Source organism: Cryptomeria japonica, chromosome 8 (assembly GCF_030272615.1).
Source record: "Cryptomeria japonica chromosome 8, Sugi_1.0, whole genome shotgun sequence".
Taxonomy (NCBI): domain Eukaryota; kingdom Viridiplantae; phylum Streptophyta; class Pinopsida; order Cupressales; family Cupressaceae; genus Cryptomeria; species Cryptomeria japonica.
The window spans coordinates 674,692,927-674,709,827 of record NC_081412.1 but is presented as its reverse complement, the minus strand read 5'-3'; the positions used below and the strand labels follow the sequence as shown (position 1 = coordinate 674,709,827).

General features: G+C 41.0%; 1 protein-coding gene across 2 annotated transcripts in view; it reads left to right on the top strand.

The window, feature by feature from the left end:
* LOC131032370 (vacuolar sorting protein 18) overlaps nucleotides 1-16,901 on the top strand; it is a 251,231-nt gene that overhangs the window by 161,564 nt on the left and 72,766 nt on the right. For both annotated transcript variants that reach the window (XM_057963318.2, XM_057963319.2), the window contains exon 20: nucleotides 2,313-2,501. In XM_057963318.2, the coding sequence (XP_057819301.1) occupies nucleotides 2,313-2,501 (189 nt within the window). The remainder of the gene's footprint in view (nucleotides 1-2,312; nucleotides 2,502-16,901) is intronic.

The window sequence follows — 16,901 nt, the reverse complement described above, 5'->3', positions numbered from 1 at the left end:
CAAAGTGGCATAAGCATCGGACAAATGGAGATGAAGTTATGAGCAAAACATCCAATCTGCTTGTAGCTAGAAACGTGCCCAAACTGCCTGATAATGAAGCTGGTAGCAATGGATTCTAAAGGCCAAACCCCAGGGGAATGACGTCTAGAATGTCACAAGAGAGGATAGACGTCCTCTGATGCCAAGAACGGGTCTGCAACTCATTGCATCAATTTCTTCTCATATCCAACATATCTAATGAAGCCACAAACGCTTTCTTTTATTCTCTTTCCAAGGGTCCACTCAACTCTCATCGGCAATGTGGGATAAAAGATGAGCAATATAAAACATATATTAAAATATTCACTTATGTCTCCCTTGGGTATAGATCCCATAAAATAAATATTAGAGTAACACTTTAATATTTTACAATTAAATTAAATGTTACTTTAATAAAACTTCAGGCATTAAAATGTATTAGCAATTGGACTCCGAATAATGCGAGTGATAGCTCGTCGGAAAGCTCTCACCAAGGAGTATCAAATCCAAACACCAGAACTGGCCTCCACTATGTCCTGCTGACTTACTAAAAATAGTAAGTATGCCTGAAACTGAGTATATCAACTTCGTTTTGGCCCAAACTGGAAATGACTAGGCCAAAACACTTAAGGATCCCCTTAAACCCTTCGTTAGCCCTCGGGACCATGTAGAACAAGGCTAACGCACACACACTTGTTCAACTGCTAAAGTGGGGACATTACAAACTGGAATCTGATTCTAGGATGTTTCATGCTTGGAATCGGTTTGTTTTTCTGCCGATTTGGCAGCATAGATAAATTGACAATGTTAGATACTAGATGTGCTAGAACACAACAACAATGAAAGAAAAATAACAAAAACAAAAGAGTTACTTACCTTTAGAAACTGATCATTAAAGTTTCTAAAGCAGTTCAAGATCAATCAAAATGAGTCAAAACAACCTGGATATTGATGCAATAAAATCAAAGAGTGAAGGGCACAAGAGCCTACATCAGAAAATGAGGAAAAATACTTTCTTTTTTCCTTCCGCCAGCAAATCTGGATACAGGGTTTGCAAGTTTACAGGTGTGTTAATAACTACTTGCCCAAAACTAGCTTGTGAGTTGTTGGGTGAGAAATTCCCCAGAGCTACGTGATTTGTGAGTACTTGTGAGTCTATGAGTTGCTTGCCAACTTTTAATCACTGTGCTGCTGTTTTTAGGTAATGCAGTGTATTTCTCTTTTTAGTTGGGTGCTGTCCTGTTATCTTTTTGTCCAAAGAAGCAGCCCTTTCCATATCCCATATTCTACAGCTTGACCTCATTGATTGTAAATTTTACTCTCAATTTAAATTTACATGAAATCTTTGAAAATATATAGATATGCCTTATTGAAATTCCATTTCGTCTAATTCTGTTACCTTGTTATTGGAGATCTCCATCTAAAGAAATACATATTTTAGGTTTATGTGGGAGCACTTAATCAGAATATGATCATTTTCACATTTGTGCTTTTACCATTGTTCTTACTTGTGTCAATGTGCATTTACAAGAATCAATACACATACCCCATACGGCTGACCAACCTGCCCCTTCCACCTTCCTGGTTTTCTTTTAGATAGAATATCATTAAACCTAATGCCCATGGTATTGTTCTAATTTGATCACAACAATATTTATCATAAGATGCCCTACACTGTGTGATGAAAATTTATATTTTTCTGTAGATTATTTTATTCTCAGTTTGAGATGGCTTGGGCACTCAACCATCCATCTTCATTTTCATCTTTATTCTTTTGAGACATTGTGATGTCCTTTTTCACCAGTTTCACACTTGCATCCAAACTGGGATAATCTAATGTGTTTGTCAGTGTTGGTGGGGTTGTTTTCTAGGGATGTTAAGGCCAAGTAGATGGAAGGATTATATTTTTTAACGAGTGTTGAATGGTTTAACATTTTCATAAATTATTTTACTCTTTGTTTTGGTATGGTTTGTGCATTCTCTATGACTCTTTTTATCTGTGATCTTTTTAAACTCTAGAACAACTTCCTTTATACCAGTTTCTCCTTGAGAGATTTTATTCATCCGAAGTGAAGATAATGTTTATAGATGGTTTGTGACAGGTGATGATTTTTTATTTATCAACTAAAAACTAATTACTCTTTGTTATAGGTTCTGTAATTCATTGAAATAGCATTTTAAAGTGGGAAGGTTAATTAGTATGCTAGGAAACATTTCATTTTTGCTGTTTTTTCCAATAACATATTTCTCATCCATTAATAACGTGTGCTCTTTTGTCTTGATAATGAGAGCAGAAAGATGAGAGTGCACTCTTACGATTCCTTCAATGCAAGTATGGAAAAGGTCGATCTGGCAAACCAGATATATTTTATGATCCTAAGTATGCTTTACGCCTTTGTCTGAAAGAGGGACGAATGCGTGCTTGTGTTTACATCTATAGCATGCTGGGCATGCATGAAGCAGCTGTTGCTCTGGCATTACAGGTAATTTTCATCTTGGAAAAAATTCCCTTGTGGGACCATATTCTGTAACATGCAACTTGTCCTTTTTGTTGGTGTATTGAACATTTAATGATTAATTGTATATATATCATGCATGTGTTCTTAAGTTCAAGCAAACTCTTGAGTAGACTGGTTCCCCTATTCTGGCAAATCAGCCAGAGGAACCTGATCTGTATCCATCCAGGTTGCTGGCAAATTAGCCTTCAAACTGTCGTGCTTATCTTCACCCACTGAGACCCCTTGAATTAATCCAACCGAACCAGATTCAGGAAGCAATCCTACTGCAGCCAACTCATGCAGGTCAAAATATTCTAAAACATTAAATCTGTTAAAAATCTCCTCTCCTTGTGTGTCCTTAAGGGTTCTCTTTTGTCCTCTTCCCTAATTCGTAGTTTTAACAGGAACAAAACCCTCCTTATCTGTTTCCTTCTCTAAAAGAGGGGCTTTCCCTTTGTCCACCTTAGGCTTTGGGCAAGAAGAACCATTGGTAGAGACCCCTAATGAAGAAATTTATGACACTTCCTTTGCAGATGCGCATACTCATGGCAAATATGATACCGGAAAGGAAGAGCTTCAAAATCTAACTGTTGAATCCAAGAGGTGGATCCAAGACAAATTTACAAAGAATCCGGAAGAGGGTTATTTAAGTCAATTTCAATGCAAATATAGCATAGGAAATTACCTTTTTATCCATTGTTTGTTGGGATGAACTCATTGATTTACCAAGCAACAAAGCAAGCATATGAAAGATGTCATTTCCACAAAACTCAAAAGGGGATCGGGGAAGCCTCACCTACATAGGCATCCTTGAAGGGAGCTCTTCAGTAGGATCACAGCCAACATGCCATGGCTTGTTGAAGAGACCATAAAATAATTGTTGGCAGCCAGCATCACCTCCCATAGTTACGAGACACGGACTCGGCTCAGACTTTGCAAGCTGATTTTTGACTCGGACTCGGACTTGGCAAGCTGATTTTTGACTCGAACTCGGACTCGGTGCCTAAACTCGGCAAAGACTTGCTCAAGACTTGACAAATTTCAAACCCAAGAAATTCAATTTTTTTTGAGGATTTAAAACCTATTTCATGCATCCTTTAATAAATAAACATTAAAGACACAATAATCTCATCAAATAGAAGCACATACACAAGTTTACATTGATCACATAAGTATAAATGCAAATCAACAACATGGACTGTGAAAATCTGATGAATCTAATTCATAAAATCTTCTTGATATTTGTGGAACACCTGCAAACACTTTATAAACTCTGTATTGAATTTCTTAATGTGTTTCTGATTGGACTTCATCTTTGTCTGACAACTGCAACTCTTAACCCGACAGGCTACAGGGTCAAATCTTTGATACCACTGTGAGATACCCTTATTGATTTCACCCCAAGTCCTTGTAATATATTCCAAACAATTATAACAAACATTTGCAAAATGTCTAATGCTCAGAAAATAATATTTGCAAAGCAGACTTGGTTTGTAACCAGCTTGACATTTTATAAGAACTCAGAGTAATGCAACATGGTGCACCTTATCAATTGTGTCTTCCAACATATTTGCATTCAATCTTATTCAACTAAACAAAGATATTTGCACAATGAATAGCAACTAAATCATAATAAATGAACAACTATTACTGGACATTTGTAGAAATAACTTTAATAGAGATTTTCATAAATTTGAGTTTGATATAAATATTGGCCAATTTTTTTATATGGAGCCTAATTAGACTCGAAGGTTAAATTTTCCCCACTTTTATCGGTGTAGTTTCCCTCGAAATTATTCAACGGGGGTATGGGGGCAACGCCCCCAAGACGGGGTCAAGGGGCTAATATCTAATGCTCTGAAAATACTATTTGTAGAATATGCATCGAAGTCCAAGGTTTGCATTGGCTTTATCACTCCTCACGTCCTTGAAATTTGTCTCTAATGGAAACTACATTGACTTTTAATTTTTTTTTGGCTTTTTTATACTTTCTAGGCGACAGAATCTAGGGCTCAAGACTCGGCGAGTCTGCCGAGTCTGATAGTCTCGCGAGTCTGCGCAGACCCAACCAGAATCGACTGAGTCCGAGTCTAAGGTCCTGTTGTGACCTTTTCACACATCGTTGCTAACGGGGACCCCCCTCTTTTCGGTTTTCTGCATTGTTAGGATAGGGTTTTGGCTGCTTAGTGGGCAATTTTGCGTTTCCCATGCCCGAGTCTCGGAGTTTTGATCATGCCTAGTGTCGTCTAGGGTTTTTGAAGGTGTTAGGATCAAGTTGCAAACGTTGATATTTTAATGATCCTAAATTTTGCCTAAGTGTTGACCTTTTGAGCGTTAACGTGTTTTTAAAAACGCGCATCAATGATTTTAAAGTGCCAAGGTATTCCAAGACCTTTTAGAGTTGTTTTCTTGCTCCTAAGGTATTATTTAAATTGATTTCGCACTTTATTCCAATATTTTCCTAGCGTTTCGCTTAATATTTTGGAAAATTTGCCTAATTCCAGTCTAAATTTGAAGTTTCTAAGTGATTTTGAGTGGTTAAAATGTCAAAATCCTAAGGGAAATCCATATTCTAAGGGTTAGAGGGTCAAATTCCATGCTAGAGGTGCTTTTCCCCTCATATTCCAGACTACCCAACCCATTCCCCCACTCAAAATCCACACTACACATGGGTTTCCCCTGAAATCTATACTGGCTATTATTTTCCACCACTGTTTATTCATACCTGGATCGATTTTCCCCTGGAAGTGCTAAAATTTGGCTAAGTGTCAGGATTTATCTAGACTGCCATCAATTTTCCACCAGGAGTGCGGACTATAGTGCAGACAACGTTGAGGATGATTCCATGCTTGGGTCGATTTTCCACCAGGATGTTTTGTGACAAGTGACTGCAGATTTTTGTTTGGATTTTCATCCAGACAGAGGTCGATTTTCCACTGAAAGCATTTTAATGAATTTTGAGTCTGGATTTTCATCCAGACAGAGGTCGAATTTCCACCAGGGAGTATTTTTTGGAGTGTGGATTTTTCAATCCAGACTGCCATCGATTTTCCCTTGGGAAGTTTTGTGTGCATTTTTGATGAAGTTATGCATGGTTTTATCCAAGCTAAGGTCGATTTTCCCTTATGGAGAATTTTTGACAATTTTAATGATTTTTAAAGGGATTTTTCAATTCCAACCCAAGTCGATTTTCCCTTGGAGGCTTAATTTGGATTTAAATTGCAATATTTTAATAAATAAGCCTCATTTTTAATTGCTTTTAAATAATGATTAATGATTATTTAAAATTTTAAAAGCAAAATTAAATAACTTGCAATAATCATTTGATATTTGAACCTTTTAGAAGCAAGTTTGTTTTTACCAAGCAAGTATATATACAATTGTTTTATCCCACATTGCCTGTGTGGTGAAAGTAAGAGGTAAAAGCAAGTATAAGAGAGGAGCCTTAGCATTATTTTATTATTAAATCTGCCAGGTGTCTCCATGAAAGGCGATTTTTTTCCAATTTGGGCGAATTTTAGCAAGGCATTGAAGTGAAGTGTTGGGTTGAGGATTCTTTCCTCCATTTTTTCTTGCTTGCTGATCCATTCCCCTTGCTGCCATTAAAGAGCATTTCCAGATTTTCGATTTTCCAAGTTTGGCGATTTTTTTGCAAATTTGGCGATTTTTGGTGAAAAGTGGCGATATTTTCCTCCATTTTTTGCTTGCTGTTCCAGACCTCCATTGTTGCAGATCCGGGCTGCCATTAATGACATTTTTCAGAATTTTAACTTTGGTGCCATAGTTGGGAAAATTTCGATTTTGTTTGAAGAGTGATTTGTGTCACATTTTGTTGGATTTTCATGCATGCTTGGTGGCTGCCATCATTCCCAGCTTGCTGATTCGCTTCAGATCTGAGGTTTGCTTCAGATTTGACCTCCATTAATGGCTGCCCATTAATTTTCAGACTTCAATTTTAGTTGCCTAGTCAATTCCAACTCAGGCGATTTACATTTGTAGGTATTTTGTGGAGTTTTCAGTGCATTTTCAGACCATCTTATTGCTGTTGCAGGTCTGAAAACTCTATTGTTAGGCGGTTGTCTTCAAAAATTTTCATTTCCAGCCACCTAACCATTTTGGCGATTTTACTTAGAACTGATTCCTTAGCCATTTTTCATCATTTTTAGGGATTTTTAACTACTTTGCAAGGTGCTGGTAAGTCTGAAGTAATCAATTTTCCGACTTGTCCTTAGAAAATAATTTTTTACCAGCCACACTTACATTCCTGAATATGATAAGCCCCATTTTTAATTGCTTTTAAATAATGATTAATGATTATTTAAAATTTTAAAAGCAAAATTAAATAACTTGCAATAATCATTTGATATTTGAACCTTCTAGAAGCAAGTTTGTTTTTACCAAGCAAGTATATATACAAGTGTTTTATCCCACATTGCCTGTGTGGTGAAAGTAAGAGGTAAAAGCAAGTATAAGAGAGGAGCCTTAGCATTATTTTATTATTAAATCTGCCAGGTGTCTCCATGAAAGGCGATTTTTTTCCAATTTGGGCGAATTTTAGCAAGGCATTGAAGTGAAGTGTTGGGTTGAGGATTCTTTCCTCCATTTTTTCTAGCTTGCTGATCCATTCCCCTTGCTGCCATTAAAGAGCATTTCCAGATTTTCGATTTTCCAAGTTTGGCGATTTTTTTGCAAATTTGGCGATTTTTGGTGAAAAGTGGCGATATTTTCCTCCATTTTTTGCTTGCTGTTCCAGACCTCCATTGTTGCAGATCCGGGCTGCCATTAATGACATTTTTCAGAATTTTAACTTTGGTGCCATAGTCGGGAAAATTTCGATTTTGTTTGAAGAGTGATTTGTGCCACATTTTGTTGGATTTTCATGCATGCTTGGTGGCTGCCATCATTCTGTTGACGTAGATAGAGTCGCATTGCTGCAAACTCCATACGGCCAACGCAGAATAGAATAAACTCACTGAGTATCCTACCCTCTCTTGAGATAAGGAAGTCTCTAATGCTGTTTTCTAAGTTTGATCAAAGGAGACTACCTCAAGGTTTCTTTTGTCAGGTCTTGACTGCGGGATCTCTTAGTGGCTTGATGTGTTTATGCTGGAAACACAAGGGGACTTACGTTTGATTGGCAATTCCATGTATAAATTCCCGGGGACCTTTTACGGTTTTCTTTTAGGTAACGTTGGTTAATTTGAAGCTGATTTAGCAGGACTGCAGATTTCTAAAAAAGGGGATAAAATTGGGAGGAAAGAAAGGAAGGATAGGGAGAAAGAGAACTGTAAATTCTAACTAGGACAGCAGATTCACTCAAGCAGACAGACACCTCCAGGAAACCAAATTAAGCATCATCAGTCATTCAGACACAATGTTTGCGTAAACTTAGTGCAATCTTCAAAGGAGAAACCAGATTTTCATATTACCAAATACAATATTAGAACTTCTACATTCATGATATGTATATATTTGATAATCGAACTGAATCATAAAATAGCCCAGATTAACCATGCAGAAAGGAAAAAAAGCAATCAGCTATCCTCTAATGGTATGGACTGTGAAGGTTCTATCAGATGCTTGGTAAGAACTGCTGTGCAAAATAAATAGACATAATTAAAAAGCTTTCTAAATTAAATGAAGAAGGAGACCATGCACTCACAGGGAAATTTGAAAGTAATTTTAATCCATTGTATTAATTCCTGCAAAATTCCTTCAGAGCTATCGCAACAATCCAAGAACTTCCTTCTAAATGAGGGAAAACCAGTCCCCTTAAATAGGTTTCCAAAAATGGATGAATGGCCAAGATCTAATCTAGACAAGTGGCCCAGATTCATCCTTACAAAAAGGGGACCCACAACCATAAATGGGGGGGTAAATATCAACAACCACCCCAAAGGGAGCAATAACTACCAAAAAAGGATAATTACAACTTTTGAAATAATCCAAAAAAGGAGGTGCACAAAAACTTTACAATATGTTGACCAAAAGTCAACTGTCACCTTTTTGGGACAAAAGTGCACCTTTTAAGACTTGGAGGGAAAAAGGCATTTTTGAGAAACTACTTTCTCTATTCTGGTTTCACATTCTTTCTGTAGAAACTGGTCTTCGCCATGCAGGTATTCTCGCCATAAATCACGACCTGCTGCTCGTTCCTTGCGGACATATTCCTGAAACTTGATACATAATTGAAAGAGGGGACTAAAAGGTGGCATGGGAGGGTGGCGAATTTTGTACTGCATGCCTTCGAGATACTGGTCCACGTGCCTTAAACCGTCCTTCTAGCTGGAGCGATTACGCTCGAAGCACAATATGTCTGAATGGAACTGACCAGCAAAACTCAAGTCTTCAATGGAATAAGAAACCTTATCTGCTCCCAACCTTTCCTCCCAATCCGGCCGGATTACACTGTCGGATAGGTCATTTATCCACCCCGAAACCATTGATCGGAGGATGGTCTTGCCTAGTTCTTGCATGTTCCCCAGAATTGCCTCACATGCGTCATTTTCTTTGTCAATAATTTCCTGGGCGTCGTTCTTCATGGTGACGGTCCAGTACCATTCCTTGAGAACACTGATGCCATGGGGATCTAGGATGTCAGGCAGTGTGGGAATCTGTGTATGTGTCCAGAAAAGAGCTCTTAGGAGGGGAAGGGTAGAGGCCGCTACTTCATGCATGTGAAGGGATTCCCTCTTTACTTCCAACAGCCTGACTAGAGTGAGCTCTCGATGGAGAGCCATTTCCTTTACTTCTCTGAGGATCTGTTCTCCCTTTTTCTTGATGTCCTGCACCCATTCCTTGACGGCCTTTGCGGTATCCCGAATTCCTTCAAATTCAGTTGTGGTCCTTTGCGCCAATGCTATTGGGGGAATATGGGGTTCAGAGGGGTTGTGTAATGGCCGCAGGAGCTTATCGATGTATCCCTCGGCCTGTTCAGCACGGGCCCGATACATATCCTTTTCGGCAGTGATTTCCTCGAGCTGTCTGAGTATGTTCTGCACTGAGTCCTTAAATTCCTCCTTTTCTTGCTCTTTTGTAGCTCGTCCGATGGGGACAGTCGTAACGCTATAATCTGCCAGTGTTATTTGATCTGCTGGCTTGTTCACGGGCGGGGTGGCAATATGAAGAGTGCGGTTCCTTTGCTTATCCCTGGTTATCTTAGAGTATGTTCTTGGTTTCTTCTTCCCTTTCGCTTTTGCTTGATCCATTCGTGAGAAGATGTCCTCTAGATCGATGGGTGCCTTGGTGGCGGCCCTGCGCTGAGCTCTGGCGATCAGCCACTCTTGAGGCACCGTCTGGGTTGAGGATAGGGTTAAGTTGGCACCTTGTTCTCCCATGCTCTCAACCGGCTGATCACAAATTAGCAGCTGTCCCGCCATCGGAGGGGTGAAAGAAGGAGGAAGCTCCTTGTTTGCATTTGAGTTCTCCCCTATTTCACTGAACAATTGTCTGACATCTTCCTGTGACGGTGGCTTCTTGGTTCCCTCGAGCTCATGAATCTCGTCTGTTCTTTGTTCCCCTTCGACAGTCGAGTCGTCCTTGGCTGCATGGAGGAGTAGCAATTCGTGACGGCTCTACTGGGTAAGTTCATGCACTTCGATCTCCTGGGTGGATGGGATTTCTCTTTCCTTTATTTGATCACCCGGCTTGGTCGAATTGGGACCCTTTTGCTCGGTGTCCGGCATATCTGGAGCAGGAGGATCATTGGCTTGGAATGCCTCTATGTCGCTCTGGGAAGGCGGGGGAGGTATGCAATCCAAATCTATGGCGTCGTCGGACGAACTGGGGTCCTTTGAAGATGAAGTGGTCTCTGGCCTCCTTATGGGAATCTTCTCCCTTGTTCTTTTGGACGTTCGAGTCCCTCTGCAAGCCTTAGCTTTCTTCCTTTTCTCTGGTTTTTCAGCTGATGACCTTTCGTCTTCGGAAGACTGAGAGTCGAAATTGCCCATCAGATGGTAAGTAAACTGGACCCCCTCATGGACTAGCCTCTCGATCTGGTGATGTAACCATTGATCTGTGTATCTTGCCGGGGCTGCCATAACTGCTTCGAAATCCGTGATTGGGTCTTGAGACCAATCAACGCCTGGCAAGAGGTGCCTTACTGCCTCGAATTCTCGGACTTGGAGGCAGTTCCCCGAGTCTGTGAGCTGATCCGGGACCTGACGGTACTCAAAGAGTCGCATTTGCTGCACACTCAATCTAGAATATTCCCGTCGCCTGACTTCGTAGTCATCGGAGCAATTTTTCCAATAATCTTCAATTGACTCCTTTGCTCTGTAGCGCCTACCATAAGCTCTCTTTGCCAAATTGTCATGATCAAAACATTTCCTTGGGAAATGTTCCTGTAGGCCATAAGAGGCTAGCTCTGCAAGGGACTCCTCTGCTAGGGTGGGGGTTCTCAATTGGACATCATGGCTGCCTATGATCATTGGAAATGCGAATCCAGCCTGCTTGCTCTCTCGTAGTAATATGCCGGCAGGGCGTGATTGTCTTGCCACCTCCATGAGGACTACTTTATCGGTTGGGTACCGCGGAAGTCGAAGGGGGGCACCTTCGAAGCCAGCTATTCGGATGTAGGAGAACCTTCGGAACTGAATGAACCAGGCCCCATACCTCTGCACTAAAGTGGTAGCTTGCTCCGAGAGCCTTATGTGTAACCCTCCCTGCATTAGCCTGACTAGGCGCATTGTGAAGGCGTCGTTGACGCGTTCGTACTGTCCAACCGCGTAAGCCGGGCTGCTCTTTTCCCTTTGAGCTATATCCTGGTAATGCAGCTGCGGGTAGCAATCATAAACCTTTACCTGACCAGGCCCATTCCCGATCTCACCTTTCATTATTAATCCTGGCAGTGGCTGGTTCTTTGCGAACATATAGACCAAATAGGAGGTCATGGTGAAATACTTCTTTGTCTCAAGCTCAATCAGCTGAGCGTGGATGTTATCACTTATGATCTGGGCCCAGTCAAATTTAGACTTTCCGGCAAAGACCTGCTCTGTAAAATAGAACATCCACTCTTCAAAGTAGCTGGACTTAGGAAGTCCCATGACTCGGCTAAGTAAGGTGACCATGTCCCCATGTTCATTATGAAAGTCACTCCTGGGGGTCTTTTTCACAATCCTGGTGCTTGAAGGCCTTTTCTCCTTGAACCATTCTTCATTAATCAATGCCCTGCATCGGGCTGGGTTCATATCATATGCCCCTTGCGCCTCGTCCATTGTTGTAGCTATGGGATTATTTGGAAAGGGGATATCAAATGCATCACCAATAGCCTCAGGGGAGAAGTCGGCGATAGTTATATCTTCCAGAAGCACTAATCTGGACTTTGGTTCGTAATGCCGAGCAGCCTCCACTACTAATTCATAGTTCTGGATTGCTGGAGGAAAACCTGCTGCTTGGGCGATGCCACTTTCCACCATTTGCCTGGGCCTGCCATATGCGTTGGGTGAGAAGACCCGATCCCTGAAATCCTGAATATCAATGTGGCCAAGGTCGGTGTCACCAATGTTATCCCAGACGCTCTGGACCTTTGACTCTCTTAATCCTCCCCTCTGATATTGATACTTCATTCTTTCAACTTTCCGCGGGATGTCTGATTTGGATGCTCGTGAGGTTTCGGCTGCAGCGGGTGTTTTTGATGATTCTGTCGCCGATTTAGGCATTTATCCTGCACAGCCAGACACGGATTACAAGGTGATACAAGAACGATAATGCGGGTTAGATAATAACAGAAGTGCTTCAACAGACCGGGATTAGTTTAAATATCATTTTGGCTAACAATTTGATTAACTTTAACAGCATCATATTCCTGAAGATTTATGACTATGCATTCTCACTTTCGAATTTTTTGGATTAATTTTCAACAAAGGCAAAACATGAGAAGTTTGAATTTGAAAAGAGATGCAGTTTCTGGCCAAACCTCGGGAATGAATCCTAAATTTCGGATGTTTGAATAACATTTTATAAAAAAGGAGACGCAGACTCCAAGCATTTTAAATTCCGCGCATTTGCCTATTTGATTTACACATTTTAAATGACCATACGCGTTAAAGCGTACTTACCTGATTGGAGCGAATGACAAGTGATTGCCCGACCTTGTTGCGCGAGGCGAACGGACGATCCTGCAAAATTTGAGTCCCAACGGTTATCCTTCCCATTTAAATTTTCGTGGTTTGGAGGATGAAAGAGGATTTATCAATTTCACATGGTTCTATCCCTAGCAATCTGAATTTTAAATGGTTGACGGGAGGGTAATGCGGCGTCTTACCTCCTTGTTTTCGGATTTGAGAGCCCTTTCAAATTTTGAATTGCATTCTTTCTAACTTTGAATTTTGACAAAATTGGAGGCTTCGGATTTAACCTGGCTTTACTCGGTCTTCACGAAATTCGGAGCTTGGGCGCTATTTGCAACCATGGAGATCTCAACCTGCTCGTTCAGCTTCTAAAAACAAACCTTCGCACTTCCCCTTCGCGGCTTCGCGTTAAAAGGGCGCGGTTTGCGTTAAAGCTGGCTTCGGATTTAACCTTTGCGGACTTTGGACCTGGGGTTTTCCTTCGTGCTTCTTTGCTCTCTGCGTTTTTCCTCGGAGCTTAAGAAATGATCGCATTAGTTTTTTAACTTTGCCTTTGTTTTTTAAACTTTCACCTTCGCTAGAGTTCGGACCTGGGTCCGAAAATGATCACGTCGTATTTTCAGACTTCCACTTTCGCGTTGGTTCGGACCTGGGGTCCGAAAGGGATCACGTTATATTTTGAACTCGACTTTCGCCGAAGTTCGGAGCTTTGGCCCGAAAATGATGACCGCGTTATGTTTTGAACTCGACTTTCGCCGAAGTTCGGAGCTTTGGCCCAAAAATGATGACCACGTTATGTTTTGAACTCGACTTTCGCTGAAGTTCGGAGCTTTGGCCCGAAAACGATGACCGCGTTATGCTATGTTTCACCTTCGTGTTGGTTCGGACCTAAAGTCCGAAAGGGATCGCGTTGGGTTTTCAAACTTCCACCTTCGCGTTGGTTCGGACCTAAAGTCCGAAAATGATCGCGTTATGCTATGTTTCACCTTAACTTGACTTTCGCCAAGTTCGGGGCTTAGGGTCCGAAAATGATATTGCGTGATGTTTTAACTTCAACTTGACTTTCGCCAAGTTCGGACCTGGGGTCCGAAAAGGATTGCGTGATGTTTTAACTTCAACTTGACTTTCGCCAAGTTCGGACCTAGGGTCCGAAAAGGATTGCAATGTTTTAACTTCAACTTGACTTTTGCCAAGTTCGGACCTGGGGTCCGAAAAAGGATATGCATTACGTTAAAAATTTCGTTTTTTTAAAACTTCGCTCTGGGGTCCGAAAGATGCCTCGCGATATATCCTTTATCTTCGTTTTTTTTGTTTTAAAAGTTTAGAGCTTAACGTGTTAACAAGACACCGCAGCCTCGAACCTAAGCGTCTTTTCGGGCTTTCGGACCCTATGCATCCTTTTCAAAACATTCCGCCTTCATCAAAAATTTCGGACCTGGGGTCCAAAAATCGTTCTCCTATATTGGTGATCTCGGGGGAGGGGGAATCTGTTCCTTAGAGAAAATTTGGAAACTTACACAGAATGTCGGACCTCCCAGCAACTTCGCCAGACTCCACAAATTTGGACTTGGGAGGCATCAAAATACCCAGGCGCTGGGCCGAGCAATTTGATTCTTTAGGAGGCAAAAATTGTCTTTTGCCCGTTCTTCGCAAGGGTCGAGTAGCAAACTTTATGCAATTGGCCTTATAGCTTTGGGTTGGCGGGGTCTGTTGGTTCTTACCATCTTACGCCCATCCAAGGCAATCTTTCAAAATTTTGGAACAAAGCTTTCGGCATTTACGCCCGAAAGCCAGATTAGTCAGGAGGACTCATTGGTTCATTATTCCAACGTCGATCAGCTTATGGACTGGTCACGAACTCGCTCGAGGAGACACGAGAAACTCTGCTTGGATCCTCGGGATAACGATCAAAAAACTCAAAACAGGAAAGGGGGACCCTGTCAGCGACAGGGAGCGTGTGCAACGCACAACACATTCCCAGCTTGCTGATTCGCTTCAAATCTGAGGTTTGCTTCAGATTTGACCTCCATTAATGGCTGCCCATTAATTTTCAGACTTCAATTTTAGTTGCCTAGTCAATTCCAACTTAGGCGATTTACATTTGTAGGTATTTTGTGGAGTTTTCAGTGCATTTTCAGACCATCTTATTGCTGTTGCAGGTCTGAAAACTCTATTGTTAGGCGGTTGTCTTCAAAAATTTTCATTTCCAGCCACCTAACCATTTTGGCGATTTTACTTGGAACTGATTCCTTAGCCATTTTTCATCATTTTCAGGGATTTTTAACTACTTTGCAAGGTGCTGGTAAGTCTGAAGTAATCAATTTTCCGACTTGTCCTTAGAAAATAATTTTTTACCAGCCACACTTACATTCCTGAATATGATTGTGTTCATCGATAAAACTGATTTTTATCGGGTTTATGCATATTTTTGAAGCTTACAACATGTTTTAAAAGTCTGATTTTCAAGTTGTCTTCAGAATTGTTGACCTCCATTGTTGACTGTGGAAGGTGTCTTCAGACATACTTTGTGTGAAAACACAACCTTTCACACCTTTCCTTAGTCATCATTAAACCGGTATACTCCTTTGCATTTTAGCTTGCATATTTTCTAAGCATAAGGAGGTATTAATGAAATTTATAGAAGGCTTCCATGCCTTAGTGTTGTCACACTTTGAACTTAATTGTTAAAATTTACCAAGTGTATGGATTATTTTCTTGACTCCATACTCTAATTAGCTAAAATCTTTAGAAGTCAGGAATTTTATTAAGAGCATTATTTATTTTCCTAAGTCTAACTTCAAGCTTCGTACAGGTGTGATGTCAAAGTCTGGATATAAGGAAAGGAAAGAACTATTGAAGATGCTGGAGACTGGATTTTATCCAGAACTTAAGATTTCATCCAGATGGAAGGATATCACAGATACAAACATGCATTTCCTAGATTTTGACCAGATGCAGCAGCAGATGTTCGGAGTCGGAGATCAAGTTCCTTCCCCAGCCTATGCGAACATTATGAAAAGTGACATTTTCCATGCTGCTGGATTCCCACAGTCCATATAGTGCAGTGAACTTATCCTGGAGTGTGCACGATTGTACGATCCGCTCACAAGAATGATCAAGACTCCTGAGGGCGTTGTCATTGCCTACTTTGCTGAGGATGATATTGCAGAGGTGTTCGGAATTCCACGCGGAATAGAAATGAAGGATGTGACCAAGGATGAATATGCAAAAAGATACACGAAGAAGATGGGTGTATGCAAGAATTTGATTAACAAAGAGTGGATGATTGAGCCTAGGTCTCATCATTCCAAGGCTCCCAAGACACTCATGTGCGTACACTTTAAAGAGGAGTATCGTGATTTGATATTCCTACTCAACAGAGTGATGGGGACGCTGCAGGGAGCAATATTCGATGGATGGATGTTCTACTTCATCAAGGATTGTCTTAGAGGAACACTAATAAATTGGTCCAAGATTATAAGTGACACCTTGGATTTTCAGCTGAGGAATGTAGAGCGGTCCAAGTCATTCGCCATGACTTCTTAACTGGTATACCTGCTTGCCCGGTTTGTTTCATACAGAGGATTAATAAGCAAAGGTGAAATTGGGAATGGGCAAGGACAATTCAGGAGTCATGAATGCTACCCCCAGCTGAGCATGTATAGAATTGAAGACCATAAAAGAGTGAATGATGCATTCACTATGTACATCATACGGATGCTGCAAGGCGGAATCCACAAAAGATTGTCCAAGGAGGCAACAGAGTTAATAGAGAGATATGGATCGTGGTATATTCAGTTTCCCACTTTCACATAGCTTAGGATTCATGGGTTTCAATCTGAACCCTACAGACTTCCTAGGTATTCGACTAACAGAATGATCTTATTGGAAGTGGTGAGACAACTTCTAGAGTTCGATGTTATTCAAAGAGAGAAGCACAGGACAGGCATGACATTCCCTATTTCAGTTGGGAAGACGTCAGAGGTTTGCCAGTCCGCCATAGCCGCCAGCACTGCGAGTGAGGAGCTTGCATTCTATCGATTTGCTACATACAAGAAAAGAGAAAGATTTGATCCAGACAAGAAAGTAGGAAGGATCAGGGGAGAGAGGTTCATCCACAAAGTTGACATAGAAGATTATTGGGCTAACCTGATGGATGAGCAAGCAGTGGAGAGAAGAATGTGGTCCAGAATGTCAGTGGATTTTATGAGGAAGTGTGGACTTTTCCTCATTCCTGATCAAGTATTAGATGTCAGAGATCATACACATCCACATTATGAGAGTGAAATGAAGAAGGCAATCCTATTGTCTAATT